The sequence below is a fragment of the Oncorhynchus mykiss genome, chromosome 1, assembly GCF_057628025.1.
Source record: "Oncorhynchus mykiss isolate SJ-2025 chromosome 1, ASM5762802v1, whole genome shotgun sequence".
Taxonomy (NCBI): Eukaryota; Metazoa; Chordata; class Actinopteri; order Salmoniformes; family Salmonidae; genus Oncorhynchus; species Oncorhynchus mykiss.
Window position 1 is genome coordinate 61,888,652 of NC_143022.1, and position 17,465 is coordinate 61,906,116.

The 17,465-nt window shown below is 42.7% G+C and overlaps 1 protein-coding gene and 1 long non-coding RNA gene across 22 annotated transcripts in view; one reads left to right on the forward strand and one right to left on the reverse strand.

The window, feature by feature from the left end:
• ablim1a (actin binding LIM protein 1a) overlaps positions 1 to 17,465 on the reverse strand; it is a 148,862-nt gene that overhangs the window by 102,741 nt on the left and 28,656 nt on the right. For 2 of the 17 annotated variants that reach the window (XM_090235394.1, XM_090235362.1), the window contains exon 1: positions 16,435 to 17,039. The exons of 8 other annotated variants lie outside the window; for them this stretch is intronic. In XM_090235394.1, coding sequence (XP_090091520.1) covers positions 16,435 to 16,663 — 229 coding nt within the window. In that variant the 5' untranslated portion in view covers positions 16,664 to 17,039. Of the gene's footprint in view, positions 1 to 406; positions 457 to 916; positions 1,160 to 16,434; positions 17,100 to 17,465 lie in introns of those variants that run through there. 7 more of the 17 variants (XM_090235376.1, XM_036980837.2, XM_090235442.1 and 4 more) reach the window with 7 other exon arrangements.
• LOC149985599 (uncharacterized) lies at positions 1,340 to 15,989 on the forward strand. Of its 5 annotated transcripts, none has more exons than XR_016496207.1 (5): positions 1,340 to 1,648; positions 3,682 to 4,057; positions 4,274 to 4,400; positions 4,756 to 11,378; positions 11,519 to 15,989. It is a non-coding gene; the product is annotated as an uncharacterized LOC149985599 (long non-coding RNA). The 5 variants fall into 5 exon arrangements; XR_016496208.1 differs by lacking the exon at positions 11,519 to 15,989 and having other exon boundaries at positions 1,378 to 1,648; positions 3,682 to 3,778; positions 3,890 to 4,057; positions 4,756 to 6,386; XR_016496210.1 differs by lacking the exon at positions 11,519 to 15,989 and having other exon boundaries at positions 1,379 to 1,648; positions 3,682 to 3,778; positions 3,962 to 4,057; positions 4,756 to 6,386.

Sequence of the window (17,465 nt, forward strand, 5' to 3'; positions counted from 1 at the left end):
GTAAATGTGAATTGAATGTAGGAGAATAACACACAATAGATCTGGTTTAGATAAAATAATGAAAAAAAACATACATTTTTTTTTTTTGTATCATCATCTTTAAAATGAACAAGATAAAACAAACATTCAGATAGGATTATGGGGACAATTTCAGTGAAAAATATAAGAGGGCAACAGTATTTGTGGAAAGTTTCTGAATGATAACTTCCAAAATGAGTGTGCTACATGACATTTATCATGAAGTCACCCAGGTGTCCCACACAAGTCGCCCAAATGTACCCAAGTGGCCAAATTGGTGAAGGTATACATTTTGAAACAAATAACTATATACAAAATACCAAAATGGTATTCTAACACACCCCCCAAAAATAAATTGAGGAAAAAAAATGAATTAGAGAGAGCATACTTAAGTTCACACAGGACACCGGATAAGACTCCCATTCGGAGTCAGTGTCACTGTGAAAGAAAATGTTCAGTTAGAATAGTTTCACATGTGAGCCCTGTATCAACAGGTATAATAAACAGATATATATAGAGAGTTGAAGGTTGAATATATTATTATATTATTATTATCTGCTAGATCTACTGTCTCTTTTATATTATGACATTTCAGCTAGATCTACTGTCTCTATTATATTATGACAGACCAGCTAGATCTACTGTCTTTATTATATTACAACAGACCAGCTGTATCTACTGTCTCCATTTCACTTTGGCCATTGATGTGGTCCTGCCCTCTCCTCAACAGCCTCAAATAGGCTATTTCATGTGGGTTGGGGTGGGGCGGCAGACACACGCATCTCACATTTCATGACATTAAATGTTTATATATTGCATCTAAAATAAATAAAAAAATCACAAATAATATTTTATATTATTAATTTCAAACAAGGGCATTAGCATGATAAGAACTTACCAGTCCAAAACGATGTCCTCTCCCGTTCAAAAAATATTCCTCCACAATCGCTAAATGAAGCGTCCTACAACAATCTCTGTCTCACCTTCCCAATCAATTTATTCTAAAGTTGTGTGTACATCTGTATATCTAGACTTGACTTAGTCGCCATAATGATTGATATATACACAGCTGAATCTGCGCGTTTACCAAACAATGCAATGCGTAATGTGTTTCTCCTTCCGGTATGAAAATTCAATAGCGCATGACTCTCTTTACGCTGGAGCTTACTACATTGGTTGGTCTTGCAACACATAAACATGGCATATTGCCGTTTAGCTCAGCTCATTGGCTATCTACCCAGCTAGATTTCAAGACTATCAGTGGTCATTGGGTTAAAAGACAGTCAATCAACAAAACAGAGGGCAAATCATTGGTGCACAATGGTGTCCTTGTTGTCTTCAAATCGGTTTCTTTCAGTCAATACGTCCAGCGAAATGGCCCATCAGGTTTGATTGTGTTACAAACAAACCAGTTGATTGCAGTGAAACCAAACATGACTGGAAAAGTCACGTTCTGTGTGGGTGATTTACCTGGAATGTGTCGTCGAAAATGGAATGAAACGGAATTCACTACAGAAGCGGTCCACAAAATGTTTCGTGTTAGGCTATAAAAACTGATTTTATCAAACAAAAGATAATTCATTGTGTAACAATGAGCATTGAGATTACAAACAGAGGAAGATCGTCAAAGGTAAACTATTTATTTTATTGTAGTTTGTGATTTTGTTACGCCTGTGCTGGTTGAAATAGTTGTTTTTTATGGGGCTCTATGCTCAGATAATCGCATTGTATTCTTTCGCAGTAAATCCTTTGTTGAATCTGACAACGCAGTTGGATTAGCAAGATTCTAGGCTTTCGATACATGTGAGACACTTGTATTTTCATGAATGTTTAATATGATTATTTATGTAGCGAATTGTGGAATTTCAGCCCGCTAGCGGTTTCCGTGCGCAGAGAGATTAACCACTATTATGGAACACAGAATGAATCCATGCAACTTATATGATTTGTTAAGCACATTTGTACCCCTAAACGATTTAGGCTTTCCATAACAAAGGGGTTGATTACCTTTTGACTCAAAACATTCAAACTTCTCACTTTTAATTCATTTGTTTAAAAACATCTCAAAACTAAATTCCACTTTCTGAAGTGAACAGTATGTAAAGATCATAAAACGTGACCAGTGTTCAATGACTCTGTATTCTATGTAACATGATTTTCAATGACTACCCCATCTATGTACATAGAGTTATTGAACACTGGTCACGTTTTATGATCTTTACATGCTGTTTACTTCATAAAGTATTCACACCACATCTCTAAGGTGCAGGGCAGAGCACCGGGTGGTATCCGGCTACTAACAGTGACTAAAGCTAGTGGTGACTAGATCAGTCTGATGGCCTGGAGATACAGTATAAGTTGTTTCTCAGTCTCTCGGTCCCAGCTTTGAGGTCCTTGATGATCTTCTTGGCCTTCCTGTGACACTGGGTGCTATAGATGTTCTGGAGGGCAGGCATTGTGCACCCAGGCTTGCACTGGGCTGACTGCACTACCCTTTGGACAGGCCTGCGGTTGCGTGTGGTGCAATTGCCATACCAGGTGGAGATACAGCCATACAGGATGTTCTTACTGGTGCATCTGTAGAAGTTATTTGGGGCCAAGAGGAATTTCTTCAGCCTCTTGACGTTGCAGAGACGCTGTTGCACCGTCTTCACTACACTATCTGTGTAAAGGGACCATTTCAGGTTGTTAGTGATGTGCATCACGAGGACCGTGAAGCTTTTGACCCTCTCCACTCTGGCCTTGTCGAGGTGAATGGGGCGATGCTCTCTCTGCTCTCCTCTGCTCCTTTGGTTTGTTGACGTTGAGGGGGAGGTTATTTTCCTGGCACCACTCCGACAGGGCCTCCCTGTAGGCTGTCTCATCATTGTTGGTAATCAGGCCTACCGCTGTTGTGTCGTCACAAAACGTGATGATTGAGTTGAAGATGTGTGTGGCCACGCAGTCATGGCTGAACAGGGAGTACAGGAGGAGGCTGAGCACGCACACCTGTGGGGCCCCCATGTTGAGGATCACCTTGGTGGAGGTCTTGTTGCTTACCTTCACCACTTAGGGTTGGCCCATCAGGAAGCCCAGGACCCAGTTACACAGGGAGGGTGTCAGACCCAGGGCCTTGAGCTTAGCGATGAGCTTGTAGGACACTATGGTGTTGAATGCTTAGCTGTTGTCGATGAAACGCATTCTTACATAGGTATTCTAGGTGGGATATGGCCGTGTGCAGTGGAGGAGTGATCTGATTTGCTGAAGGGAGGGTGGGGGAGGGCCTTGAAGTCACCCCTGAAGGGACAGTAGCAATGATCCAGGGTTCATGTTGCAAGTGTAGCACAGGAGATGTGTTGTTAGAATATCGGTAGCATTTTCCTTAGATTTCCTTTATTAAAGTAACCAGCTACAATAAATGCAGCCTCAGGTTATGCGGTTTACAGTTTGCACATAGCCAAGTGTAGTTCCTTGAAAGCAGTTGTGGTGTCGGCTTGTGGGGGGAATCTATGGCAGTGACGATGACCGAAGAACATTTTCTCATGAGGTAATGCAGTCGGCATTTGATGGTAAGGTACTCCAGATTGGTAGAACAGAAGGCACTTGAGTTCCTGTACGTTACCACAATCCCCCCATGAGTTGTTAATCATGAAACAAACCCCTCCACCTTTCTTTTTCCCAAAGAGTTATTTCTTCCAGTCCACACGACGGACATAGAACCCCGCTGGCTGAATGGACGGGGACAATGTATCCGGAGAGAGCCATGATTCCGTAAAACAGAGTATGTTACAATCCCTGATTTCTCTCTGGAAGGAGATCCTCGCTCTGAGCTTGTGTTCTTCATTGTCTAGGGACTGAACATTTGTGAGTAATTGTATGCATGCCACCTGAGTCTGTCTAGGGCCCCACTCCTTCTACCTATTCTCCTGTGTCTGCATTTTGGTGCATCCCCCGTGATGAATAGAGCTGCCTCTGGAAGATCAAACAAAGGATCCAGGCCAAGGAAGTCAAATTTCTGCTTGAATTTCTGGAGATTTACTGTCCATCCAATTCCCAAAAGGTATTTCTGGTTGCAGGTAATAATACATGAAACATTCTGAGCAAATAATGTAAGAAATATCACAAAAAAATATATATACTGCAAAGTTGGCTAGGATGTAGAAACAAGGTGGCCGTGTCTGTAGACACCATCTTGTTCAGTCTAGAGTGAGTGCACGTTTGCCAATAGAATAGAAAGCAATGGCGATCTATTTGCTCACCGGCATATTCTTGTCAGGATGCTGCCTTGCCTGCCTCTCTTTGGCCCCTGCTTCCTCTTTCTCCGGGATTAAGGCCTGGTCCGCAGTAAGGAGAACGTCCAAAGCTGCCAACTCGTAGAGGAAGAAATGTTCATCCAAATTGAGGTTAGTGATTGATGTTCTGATGTCCAGAAGCTGTTTCCGGTCATAGGAAATTATGGCGCCGACATTATGTACAAAAAAAGTTAAGATCAGCGTACCCCCCCCCCCCCCCCTACATCATGACCCGCTACAGCACAGAACATAAAAATGTAGTCTAGTAGGCTTACTGTATGATACATTTTCACAGCGCAGAACTTCACCCAACCACCTACCACTCCAACAAAACGATAGCACCTATAACCTTTCATTTTGTGAAAAAAATAGTATGAATGTTGATATTTAAGGATTTTCTGCTTTTCAAATGTGGCAAAAAAAAGACTATGTACAACTAAATCCTAATTTATATTTTTTATTTAAGTCAAGAAGATATGATGAGCCAGACCAACCAACCACCCCACTGAGGTGGGTCAGAGATGGCAACCTCCTCTTTACCATGTGGATGGACACTACAGTACTACTCTGTGCACCACAAGACTAAGAGATGGTACAGGACCCTGTTTTTCCATTTCATTGACATTGCTGTGACCAACTGCTACATCACATGATGGCCAGTAGATGGAGATCTAATCCCACTAATGAGTGTGGGGTCAAGGGTGACCTCTTCACCTGTGGCATAACGTGAGGGACAGACACGGCAATTCTGTCTGATTGGGCTTTTTGTTCTGTTGAAAAACAGATGTGGACAGTAGTCCAAAAAATTTATATAGCTGTTTGTTTGATTAATATTTTTGCCCCCTAAAATGTATAGAGGTACCCAAGACCGATGGGAAAATCAGATTCTATTGGTCAAAACCTACTTCCTCAGTGTGTGCAATGCTTTATCTTACAAAACGAAGCAATTAATTTTTTTGCTTTTATCACACATAATCACTCATAAGTGTCTCAAAAGTCTCTTTTGATATTCTACTGCTTGTAACTGAGAGTGTGTTGAATCCAAAGCCATAAAGCACTTGATTCTCCTATACAGGAGGAGCACTGTAGAAGCCAATGTGTCAAGGTAGTGAAAAACGGCCCAAAATGCCTTAGACTTTTGGGGGGATAGCAAACACCATTGTCAGATCCAGCAGATGAGCATTAGAAATCCAATCCAATGTCTTTAGACCTATAAATACGTTGGCTCGAGAAGAGGGGATTGGAGAGGTGATCCACCACTGGCCCACTAATCCCAATTAACAATCACACGATCACTGAACTTCTCAGTGCTTCTTATGGCAGGCAGGCAGGAAGAGATAGGCCTAGGCCATATTCCTCCTTTCCACTGAAATGTTTTTATTGCAATATACAGGGTCTCTGTCTGACTGATAGAGCCCTGCACAGGGATGAATTTTAAGCATAAGTCATACCCATGCCTGCGACTTAAAGACCCTACACCACCCAGGCTGATTGCTTCTGACAGATTTCAGGCCCGGCCCTGCCCGAAACCCGAAATTAGAAATAACTTCCTCCATTAGTAAATCCATTAGCTGCTTTTCTCTGTCTATTACTCGCTCTCTGCATGCAGCTCGCTCTGCATACACTCTGCTCATGGCATCGCTGAGTCTGTGAGTATCCATAGCAACAGCTCCCCTTGGGCTGCACTGCTCAATGAAGAGACATAAGAGAACAGTTAGCTACTTTTCGTCACTCTGAACTCCGACAAAACTCAAAAAACATTATTATTTTCAGTGGAATAATCTCTGCTGTTGTATATTTGATGAGGTTGAAGCACTTCTGACACCAGATATGACTGTACTGCACAGCAGAGCACAAGAAAATGTCTCAGCTTCAACATTTTAGTGATCAATTTAGTGATACACGAGCCCTGCCCATACGTATTGATGAAAAAACAGGCCCTACCCGGCCATAACCAAATGTATAATATCGGTGCCCGTCGGGCTCAGGTCGGGTACCAGAGCTCTACTGACTGAATGTGTTTTCACATTAAATGTAGTGTCAGCTGTGTCATCTGCTGGATGACAAAACCTACAGTTATGACACATTTCATATTTATTTGCTCTGTATTCTGAAGGGAAAAAATGCTTCATCATTTTATTTTCTAGCAGCTTAGGTGAACAGAGGTGGATCCTGCCTCTAAAGCAGATTTTTGTCAGAAATGGTTATGTCATTTTAACATAGCAGCTTCCTGCTTTCTATGTGCGTTGGGTGGAAAAGACAGATGACAGATCTTAATGTTAACCCTTTCATCGCAGAAGGTAAATAATCCTGCAGCAGAAGGATTTGAATATATATTGAACTATATTGACAAATTACACATAGCCTTACAGTGGCGATTTTATCATGTAAATCTCGGTGGGGCAAAAACTCGACATGTTTTTTTTAAGAGGCATGCCAGCAAAGCCACAGCACAACTCAACACTAAACAATGCATTAATTGCAAAATAACAGTGACAAACAGGGCCCAAAAACTGTTAAGGCCTAAATACATCTGTCCCAACAGCAGAGCTTTCTTTGCAGCACCATGGAGTGAATCCTTACTACTGCTACACCTGTCTATCAGCGGAGCCTTGTCTGGCAGCGAAACAGTTAATTCAGCCTAAATTTACTGCAATTTTAAGAAACATAGCTGATATGGTTGACTTGCTTCAACAAATGTGGTTTCGACTGACAATTGAGATGTACAGCCGTGGCCAAAAGTTTTGAGAATGACACAAATATAAATTTTCACAAAGTCTGCTGCCTCACATTGTATGATGGCAATTTGCATATACTCCAGAATGTTATGAAGAGTGATCAGATGAATTGAAATTATTTGCAAAGTCCCTCTTTGCCATGCAAATGAACTGAATCCCCAAAAAACATTTCCACTACATTTCAGCCCTGCCACAAAAGGACCACCTGACATCATGTCAGTGATTCTCTCGTTAGTGTGAGTGTTGATGAGGACCAGGCTGGAGATCACTCTGTCATGCTGATTGAGTTCGAATAACAGACTGGAAGCTTCAAAAGGAGGGTGGTGCTTGGAATCATTGCTCTTCCTCTGTCATCCATGGCTACCTGCAAGGAAACACGTGCCGTCATCATTGCTTTCCACAAAAAGGGCTTCACAGGCAAGGATATTTCTGCCAGTAAGATTGCACCTAAATCAACCATTTATCGGATCATCAAGAACTTCAAGGAGAGCGGTTCAATTGTTGTGAAGAATGATTCAAGGCACCCAAGAAAGTCCAGCAAGAACCAGGACCGTCTCCTAAAGTTGATTCAGCTGCAGGATCGGGGCACCACCAGTAGAGAGCTTGCTCAGGAATGGTAGCAGGCAGGTATGAGTGCATCTGCACGCACAGTGAGGCGAAGACTTTTGGAGGATGGCCTGGTGTCAAGAAGGGCAGCAAAGATGCCACTTCTCTCCAGGAAAAACATCAGGGACAGACTGGTATTCTGCAAAAGGTACTGGGATTGGACTGCCGAGGACTGGGGTAAAGTCATTTTCTCTGATGAATCCCCTTTCTGATTGTTTGGGGCATCTGGAAAAAAGCTTGTCCGGAGAATACATGGTGAGTGCTACCATCAGTCCTGTGTCATGCCAACAGTAAAGCATCCTGAGACCATTCATGTGTGGGTTGCTTCTCAGCCAAGGGAGTGGGCTCACTCACAATTTTGCCTAAGAACACAGTCATTAATAAAGAATGGTACCAACACATCCTCCGAGAGCAACTTCTCCCAACCATCCAGGAACAGTTTGGTGACAAACAATGCCTTTTCCAGCATGATGGAGCACCTTGCCATAAGGCAACAGTGATAACTAAGTGGCTCAGGAACAAAACATTGATATTTTGGGTCCATGGCCAGGAAACTCCCCAGACCTTAATCCCATTGAGAACTTGTGGTCAATCCTCAAGAGGCAAGAGACAAACAAAACCCCACAAATTCTGACAAACTCCAAGCATTTATTATGCAAGAATGGGCTGCCATCAGTCAGGATGTGGCCCAGATGTCAATTGACAGCATGCCAGGGCAGATTGCAGAGGTCTTGGAAAAGAAGGGTCAACACTGCAAATATTGACTCTTTGCATCAACTTCATGTAATTGTCAATAAAAGCCTTTGACACTTATGAAATGCTTGTAATTATACTTCAGTATTCCATAGTGACATCTGACAGAAAATATCTAAACACACTGAAGCAGCAAACTTTGTGAAAATTAATATATGTGTCATTCTCAAAACTTTTGGCCATGACTGTACTATGGCATAAGGGAATGATGAGTGGATAAGAGGCCATCTTTAATTTCGATTAAGCGATCTAAGACGTACGTAGTCAATATAACTATTTATTCAGCACTTTCCAAATGTACAGCGGTGGAATTCAGAACATGGGCCGTTCTTACAGTATTCTCCCTGTACACCAAGTCAGAACGTTACAGCCTTATTCTAAAATGTATTAAATATTTTTATCCCCACAATGACAAAGCAAAAACAAGTTTTTAGAACTTTCTGCGAATTTATTACAAATTAAAAGTATTTAGACCCTTTACTCAGCACTTTGTTGAAGCACATTTGGCAGCGATTACAGCTTCAAGTCTTCTTGGGTAAGTTGCTCTACAAGCTTGGAAAACATGTATTTGGGGAGTTTCTCCCATTCATCTTAAGCTCTGTCAGGTTGGATGGGGAGTGTCGCTGCACATCTATTTTAAGGTATTTTCAGAGATGTTCGATCCGATTTCAAGCCGAACTCTGGCTGGGCGACTCTAGGACATTCAGAGACTTGTCCCGAAGCCACTCCTGCGTTGTCTTGGCTGTGTGTTTAGGGTTGTTGTCCTGTTGAAAGGTGAACATTCACCCCCAGTCTGAGATCCTGAGTGCTCTGGAGCAGGTTTTCATTAAAGATCTCTCTGTACTTTGCTCCATTCATCTTTCCCTCAAACTTGACTAGTCTCCCAGTCCCTGCCGTTGAAAAACATCCCCACAGCATGATTCTGCCACGACCATGCTTCACTGTAGGGATGGTATTGGCCAGGTGATGAGCGGTGCCTGGTTCCCTCCAGACATGACGCTTGGCATTCAGGCCAAAGAGTTCAAACTTTGTTACATCAGACCAGAGAATCATGTTTTTCATGGTCTGAGAGTCCTATAGGTGCCTTTTGGCGAACTCCAAGTGGGCTGTAATGTGCCTTTTACCGAGGAGTGGCTCCCGTCTGGCCACTCTAACATAAAGGCCTGACTTGTGGAGGACTGCAGAGATCATTGTCCTTCTGGAAGGTCCTCCCATCTCCAAATAGGAACTCTGATGCTCTGTCAGGGCGGCCAGATCTAGGAAGAGAGTTGGAACGTAACATGGCGCCGACAGAGACTGTCACCTCACTTCGCGTTCTTAGGAAACTATGCAGTATTTTGTTTTTTATGTATTATTTCTTACACTGTTGCCCCAGGAAATCTTAAGTCTTATTACATACAGCAGGGAAGAACTATTGGCTATAAGAGCATCGTCAAATTACCAACATTATGACCAGGATCACGACTTTCCCGAAACAACTTTTTGTTTGGACCACCACCCAGGACAATGGATAGATCCCTATAGGCAATGCAAAACAACGGTGCCGCAGAAGGGGCAGACGGAGCGCTCTTCTGGTCAGGCTCCATAGACGGGCACATCGCTCACCGCTCCCGAGAATACTACTCGCCAATGTCCAGTCTCTTGACAACAAGGTAGACAAAATTCGAGCAAGGGCTGCCTTCCAGAGAGACATCAGAGATTGTAACATTCTCTGTTTTACGGAAACATGGCTCACTCTGGATACCTTATCAGTGTCGGTACAGCCAAACATCTCTCTGGTAAGAAGAAGAGCGGGGGTGTAGCCTTATGATTAACGAGCCGTGGTGTGATCATAACAACATACAGGAACTCAAGTCCTATTGTTCACCTGACCTAGAATTCCTTACAATCAAATGCTGACCACATTATCTACAAGAGAATTATCTTTGATTATAATCACAGCCGTGTATCCCCCCCCCCCCCCCAAGCAAACACCTTGATGGCCTTGAAAGAACTTAATTGGACTATGTAAACTGGAAACCACGTATCCTGAGGCTGCATTAATTGTAGCTGAGGATTTTAACAAAGCTCATCTGAAAACAAGGCTCCCTAAATATTATCAGGGCTGGCAGTATTCTGGATCATTGCTTCTTTACCTTCCGCAATGCATACAAAGCCCTCCCTCACCCTCCTTTCGGGCAAATCTGACCAGGACTCCATTTTGTTGTTCCCAGCCTATAGACAGAAACTAAAACATGACACGCCTGTGCTCAGGTCTGTTCAATGCTGGTCCGACCAATCTGATTCAACGCTTCAAGATTGCTTCGATCATGTGGACTGGGATATGTTCCGGATAGCCTCAGCCAACAACATTGATGTATACGCTGATTTGGTGAGCGAGTTTATTAGCAATGCATCGGTGATGTTGTAGCCACGGTGACTATTAAAACCTTCCACAATCAGAAACTGTGGATTGATGGCAGCATTCATGCAAAACTGAAAGCGCGAACCACTGCTTTTAATCATGGCAAGGCGACCAGAAACATGCCCGAATACAAACAGTGTAGCTATTCCCTCCGCAAGGCAATCAAATAAGCTAAGCATCAGTATAGAGACAAAGTAGAGTCGCAATTCAACGGCTCAGACATGAGACGTATGTGGCAGGGTCTACAGTCAATCATGGATTACAAAAAGAAAACCAGCCCCGTCGTGGACACTGATGTCTTGCTCCCAGACAAACTTAATCAACTTCTTTGCTCACTTCGACGACAATACAGTGCCATTGACACGGCCCCCTACCAAAACCTGCGGGCTCTCCTTCACTGCAGCCAACGTGAGTAAAACATTTAAACGTGTTAACCCTTGCAAGGCTGCCGGCCCAGATGGCATCCCAAGCCGCGCAGACCAGCTGGCTGGTGTGTTTATGGACATATTCAATTAATCCCTATCCCAGTTTTCTGTTCCCACATGCTTCAAGAGGGCCACCATTGTTCCTGTTCCCAAGAAAGCCAAGGTAACTGAGCTAAATGACTATCACCCTGTAGCACTCACTTCCGTCATCATCAACTCCTGTGAGAGACTAGTCAAGGATCATATCATCTCCACCCTACCTGACACACTAGACCCACTCCAATTTTCTTTCCACCCCAATAGGTTCACAGACAACGCAATTGCAATCACACGGCACACTGCCCTAACCCATCTGGACAAGAGGAATACATATGGAAGAATGCTGTTTGTCGATTACAGCTCAGTATTTAACACCCTAGTACCCTCCAAACTCGTCATTAAGCTCGAGACTCTGGGTCTCGATCCCGCCCTGTGCAACTGGGTCCTGGACTTTCTGACGGGCCGCCCCCCCAAGTGGTGAGGGTAGGAAACAACATCTGATCCTCAACACTGGAGCCCCACAAGGGTGCGTTCTCAGCCCTCTCCTGTACTCCCTGTTCACCCAGGACTGCGTGGCCATGCACGTCTCCAACTCAATCATCAAGTTTGCAGACGACACTGCAGTGGTAGGCTTGATTACCAACAATGACGAGACAGCCTACAGGGAGGAGGTGAGGGCCCTCAGACTGTGATGTCAGGAAAATAACCTCACACTTAACATCAGCAAAACAAATGAGATGATCGTGGAGAAGGTAAAAAGTTTTAAGTTCCTCTGCGTACACATCACGGACAAACTGAAATGGTCCACCCACACAGACAGCATCGTGAAGAAGGCGCAACAGCTCCTCTTCAACCTCAGGAGGCTGAAGAAATTTGGCTTGTCACCGAAATCACTCACAAAAATGTAAAGATAAACAATCAAGAGCATCCTGTCGGGCTGTATCACCGCCTGCTACGACAACTGCTCCTCCCACAACCGTAAGGCTCTCCAGAGGGTAGTGAGGTCTGCACAACGCATCACTGGGGGCAAACTACCTGCCCTCCAGGACACCTACACCATCTGATGTCACAGGAAGATCAAAAAGTTCATCAAGGACAACAACCACCCGAGCCACTGCCTGTTCACCCCACTATCATCCAGATGGCGAGGTCAGTACAGGTGCATCAAAGCTGGGACCGGGAGACTGAAAAACAGCTTCTATCTCAAGGCCATCAGACTGTTAAACAGCCATCACTAACATTGAGTGGCTGATGACAACATACTGACTCAAATCTCTAGCCGCTTTAATAATTAATAATTGGATGTAGTAAATGTATCACTAATCACTTTAAACAATGCCACTTTATATAATGTTTACATACCCTACATTACTCATCACATATGTATATACTGTACTCTATACCATCTACTGCATCTTGCCTATGCCACACGGCCATTGCTCATCCATATATTTATATGTACATATTCTCATTCATTCCTTTACACTTGTGTGTATAAGGTAGTAGTTGTGAAATTGTTAGATTACTTGTTAGATATTACTGCATGGTTGGAACTAGAAGCACAAGCATTTCGCTACACTCACATTAATATCTGCTAACCATGTGTATGTGACCATTAAGATTTGATTTGATTTGGTGGTTCCAAACTTCTTCTATTTAAGATTGATGGAGGACTGTGTTCTTGGAGACCTTCAATGCTGCAGAAATGTTTTGGTACCCTTCCCCAGATCTGTGCCTCGATACAATCCTGTCTCGAAGCTCTACGGACAATTCCTTCGACATTATGGCTTGGTTTTTATTCTGACATGCACTGTCAACTGTGGGACCAAGTGTGTCCTTCCAAGTCATGTCCAATCAATGTAATTTACAATAAGTGGACTCCAATCAAGTTGTAGAAACATCTCAAGGATGATAAATGGAAACAGGATGCATCTGAGCTCAATTTCGAGTCTCATAGCAAAGGGTCTGAATACTTATGTAAATAAGGTAAAAACGTGTTTCCAGAGTGAGCTGTTTTCTCATTTGTGACTGGAAGTCCAGTAGCTAGCAAGCTAGCAAAGTTAGCCAGTTAGTTTGGGTGCTTGACTGCTGTTGTTAGGTCAGAACGCTTGGATCAATCCTACTTTTCGTCCAGAGCATTGAGTGTGCGCTTCGGCGCTAAACGCTCTGAATTTACGAATGGCCAATCTGACAATGCTCTGAGTTTACCAACACCCAGAGCACAATCTGGCATTCCAGATCAAATTCATTAACACACACATAGTATAAACCAGCCTTTAGGCTTCAAATCTTTGGTTGTTTAGTACATAGCCTCACAAAGCTTAAGAGGGTGTGAACGATTCTGGATGGGTGTCGACAAAGAATAGCTCTCCAGTAGGTACCAAAAATTCAAGGGCCATTTTCTCAAAGTTGATTAACTTTCAAAGCAGAATTACTTTCCCATTGTTGCTCAACTGTAGTGTATGATATACCATTTTCTATCTCTGAGTCTACTTTTATCCAATGCAAAAAACAACATTTCAAATTTTGTAGCATAAGACTGAATCTATGGCAAACAAGAGGATGGTCAAACATACCATTCCACTACTGGAGTATCCCCAGCATCATTCAGGCTGAGATAACATTCCAATTAGTCAATGGGTCTCGTTGGCATGCAAGCCGCATCTCCCGAATGTCTGCACCCAACTGTTGTAGAATTTGATACTGATCACCACACATTGAAAAGCTGACATAATTACAAGAGTAGGGACTAAAGATACAAAATCCTTCAAGGAACCTTGAACCCCAAAATATCTAATTCCGATGTCTGAGCCCACTTGTTTTTCTTAGAGCAGATTACACTAGCCACAAAAATATGTTTACACACCCATCTATTTCATATATGGGAGAAATTAGTGATATGAGAAAACATGGTTGTATTATGTTCTACCTTGGGTAGGGGTATCAACAACAACAAAAAGAAGACGATGGCAGTATTGTCAGCAGCACCTGTCTTATTACTAAAGAAATGCGTTAACTTAGGTCATTTTTCTGTTCAAATTAAATGTTCACCGCTCTGAAAGCTTATTATTGCTGCAGCTTAATTTCAATGAAAGTCACGTTTGCAATCATATCACGTGAAACAATGCACTGGAACTCTGTCAGGGTGGAATAGTCCATTATTATTAACCAGTCTGTGGGTGATTAATGACACTTGTTTCTACCATTATGAGAAAACCTATGTAATATATGTATAGAAATACATTATTGATCTATTAGGAATTATTATTGGGCTCTATAGAGTAATTTCCTTTTTTTGGTCATTTTTTGTCAACAATGTGGCCTCATTAACCTGGGCACAGTGGACAGGCACTGTACGGATGCTGGACATATTTTAAAGTAGACGAACGTGCACAGGTAATCTACTTAACCTACTTTTTGAAGTTATTTGTTTGACAATCAGATGAAAACTTCATGACTGGTTGTGATCAAGACACATTTAAAAAAAAAATACATTTTTACAGTTAAATTACGTCTTTACTTGGTCCATTTAAAAATCTAGAGACCCACGAGTGTCAAGGTATGATTCACACGCTGGCTGGCTCTTTTAAGTGAATTTACTGATGTATGCTAATACCCTCATGTAAATCCTGACCTTGAATGCAAACACAAACAAAACTTTTGGAATTGATTTATGATTTATTTGAACAGGGAAATGTACCATGCCTAAACTGGAGCATTTAATGCGTTGAATAATCATAATTATATTGAACTAATCCACCTTGCATCGATTAAGGTTTAAAATGTTATGGCCCCCCTAAACTGGGTCTGTGCCCCACCTTGGCCACTGCATTCAAAATGTTCTGGACACGCCACTGGTTGGGGAGCCTCGAGCTGAGAATATTATTTTTTTTAAATGCCCAGCTCATGAGGCCTCTTGATGATGGGATGTGAGGTCTAAAGCAATTGCCTCTTCCACCACCGATTTATTAAAATAACCCAACACAAATTGGGATTAATTCTAATCCTGCTCTTAATTAAAGTGCAGCTATTGGATCTCTATCTATCTCTGGACATTGATGGGGGGGTTAGCTTCTGATAGTATAATGTATTACAAAACAGAGATGATAGTCATGTGATAAGAGCGAGTTAGTTATCATGCACATCTTACAATCTAAGGTACATCCCAAATGGCATCCAAACTGCACTTACATACCTATTGACCCTGGTCAAAAATAGTGAACTATATAGAGAATAGGCTTCCATTTGGGGCATCCATCTTTAAACAACCAGTTTACAACCTGACCATGACGTAAAATAAGTCATAATGAAGTCATTGCAACTTTTCCAACCCCCCGCTGTGGCTAGATGTACATACAAAGTATAAGAAAACGCTGTCCACCACGGAGGATGGACCAATGATCGATCATTTTCAACTGATCAACTTCAAGTAGTGCACTATATAGGGAATAGGTTTCCATTTGGGATATAGCCCATATCTCACAGCCTGACGTGCAGTCAATGGACGAATAAGGTCTGGAAAGTCCTCATCCACACTGTAATCCTCATGTAAACCACCATGTTGGTTCCTTACTTGGCAGACTGTGGCCCTTTTCCCTGCATAAGTTTTATATTACATAAATTCTGAGAAGACAGCAATACATTTTGGACTTTGCAATAACACTTTTTTGGAGTAAATAAGATATGATTGCGTAACACACCACAAACGTGGACGTACACACACACACACACACACACACACACACACACACACACACACACACACACACACGGGCCAGTGCTGCAATGCCTGAAGTGGTATAATTACTCACTTTCAATACAATTAAAATGAAGTAATCTCAATCTCTGTGCAACGCCTTATCAATTCACTTTCATAATCTGCTTTATCCGCCTACTCACAAACAGCACGCTGAGCTTTGACTGATGCTGCACTTGGACCACAGCACTTAATGCTAATATCAAACTGTACTCAAAAAGTATGTAGAGCTAGTTGTATAACTCTGAAAAACAATGCAGAGTTCAAAGTGACTAATGAAGAGTAAAGAGATTAATAGATACATGCAGGCAAGCAGGCTGGCAGGCAGACACAAAGACAGATAGACCAGTAGACAGACAGATAGACACCAACAGACAGACAGATTTTCCCTGCCAGGACCTCCTACCCCATACCATAGTCCTACCTGGTGCCAGATCGATAAGTCTCTCACTCAGGTAATAGTCGTTAGGGTTGAGGTACGGCAACTGCTGCATGTACACTTTGGGAATGAGGTAGAGCACCTCAGCCACTTGACCGTCCTCAATGATGGACATGCGCTTGACTGAGTTTTTATGTTTGATGCGGGTGAGGCGGTCCACTGTGTGGCTACGGTTGGAGCTACACAGCTTGCCCAGGCTGTTGAGGGTGGGCATGTTGCCCGGTTCCCCCTCAGCCTTCCCACAGAGCAGGGTACAACACTCTAAATACAACTCAGCCAGAATCCTAGGATGGCTTTCAGCTCTACCAAGACACTTCAATCCTCCAGCGCAGAGGACTTCGACAAAAATGTGGTGACAGGCCTCTAAAATCTCAGAGCTGTGAACATGTCAGACATCCACCATCATGGGTCATGTAAAGATCCAAAGAGAGAGCGTGATGCAGATTTCCAAAGGAATCTCCTCCTGTAGATCTCCTTCAAGTGGACATCCCAGACCTCCAGAGCAGAGGTGATTCTTCAAAAATGGAACCTGTATCAAAGGCTTCAGGGTCGAGGTCAAGACAGCAAACAGCACAGAGCACTGACCACATAGAATAGCCTAAAGGTATACAGCAGAACAGTGTAGGGGTAAAGAGGCTTACACTGTGTCTTCCACCCAGCCAGATCAGCCAGCTTCTTCCCCCTCTTCACTAAGCAGCTTAGGGCTGACGTAGACTCCATGATTATCTTCAGGGTGGGGTTAGGTGACCTGGGTACACTGTAAAGGGGTTGCTGTGAATTTGATAGTAATTTATACCTACTGTAATCTACAACACAGTACAATACAGTAAACTGGACTGTATTGTACTGTACTAAAGTAAATGCTACGGTACTCGTAGTGAATTAGCAAATTAACTGATTAAATTCATTGACGGGAGATGGGGTTTGTGTTTCACAGTATTTTACTGTAATAACATTGGATTGGTGCAAGCAGTCATTTATTCTTATTGTAATCTTTGGTACCGTTTTTTTGCGGT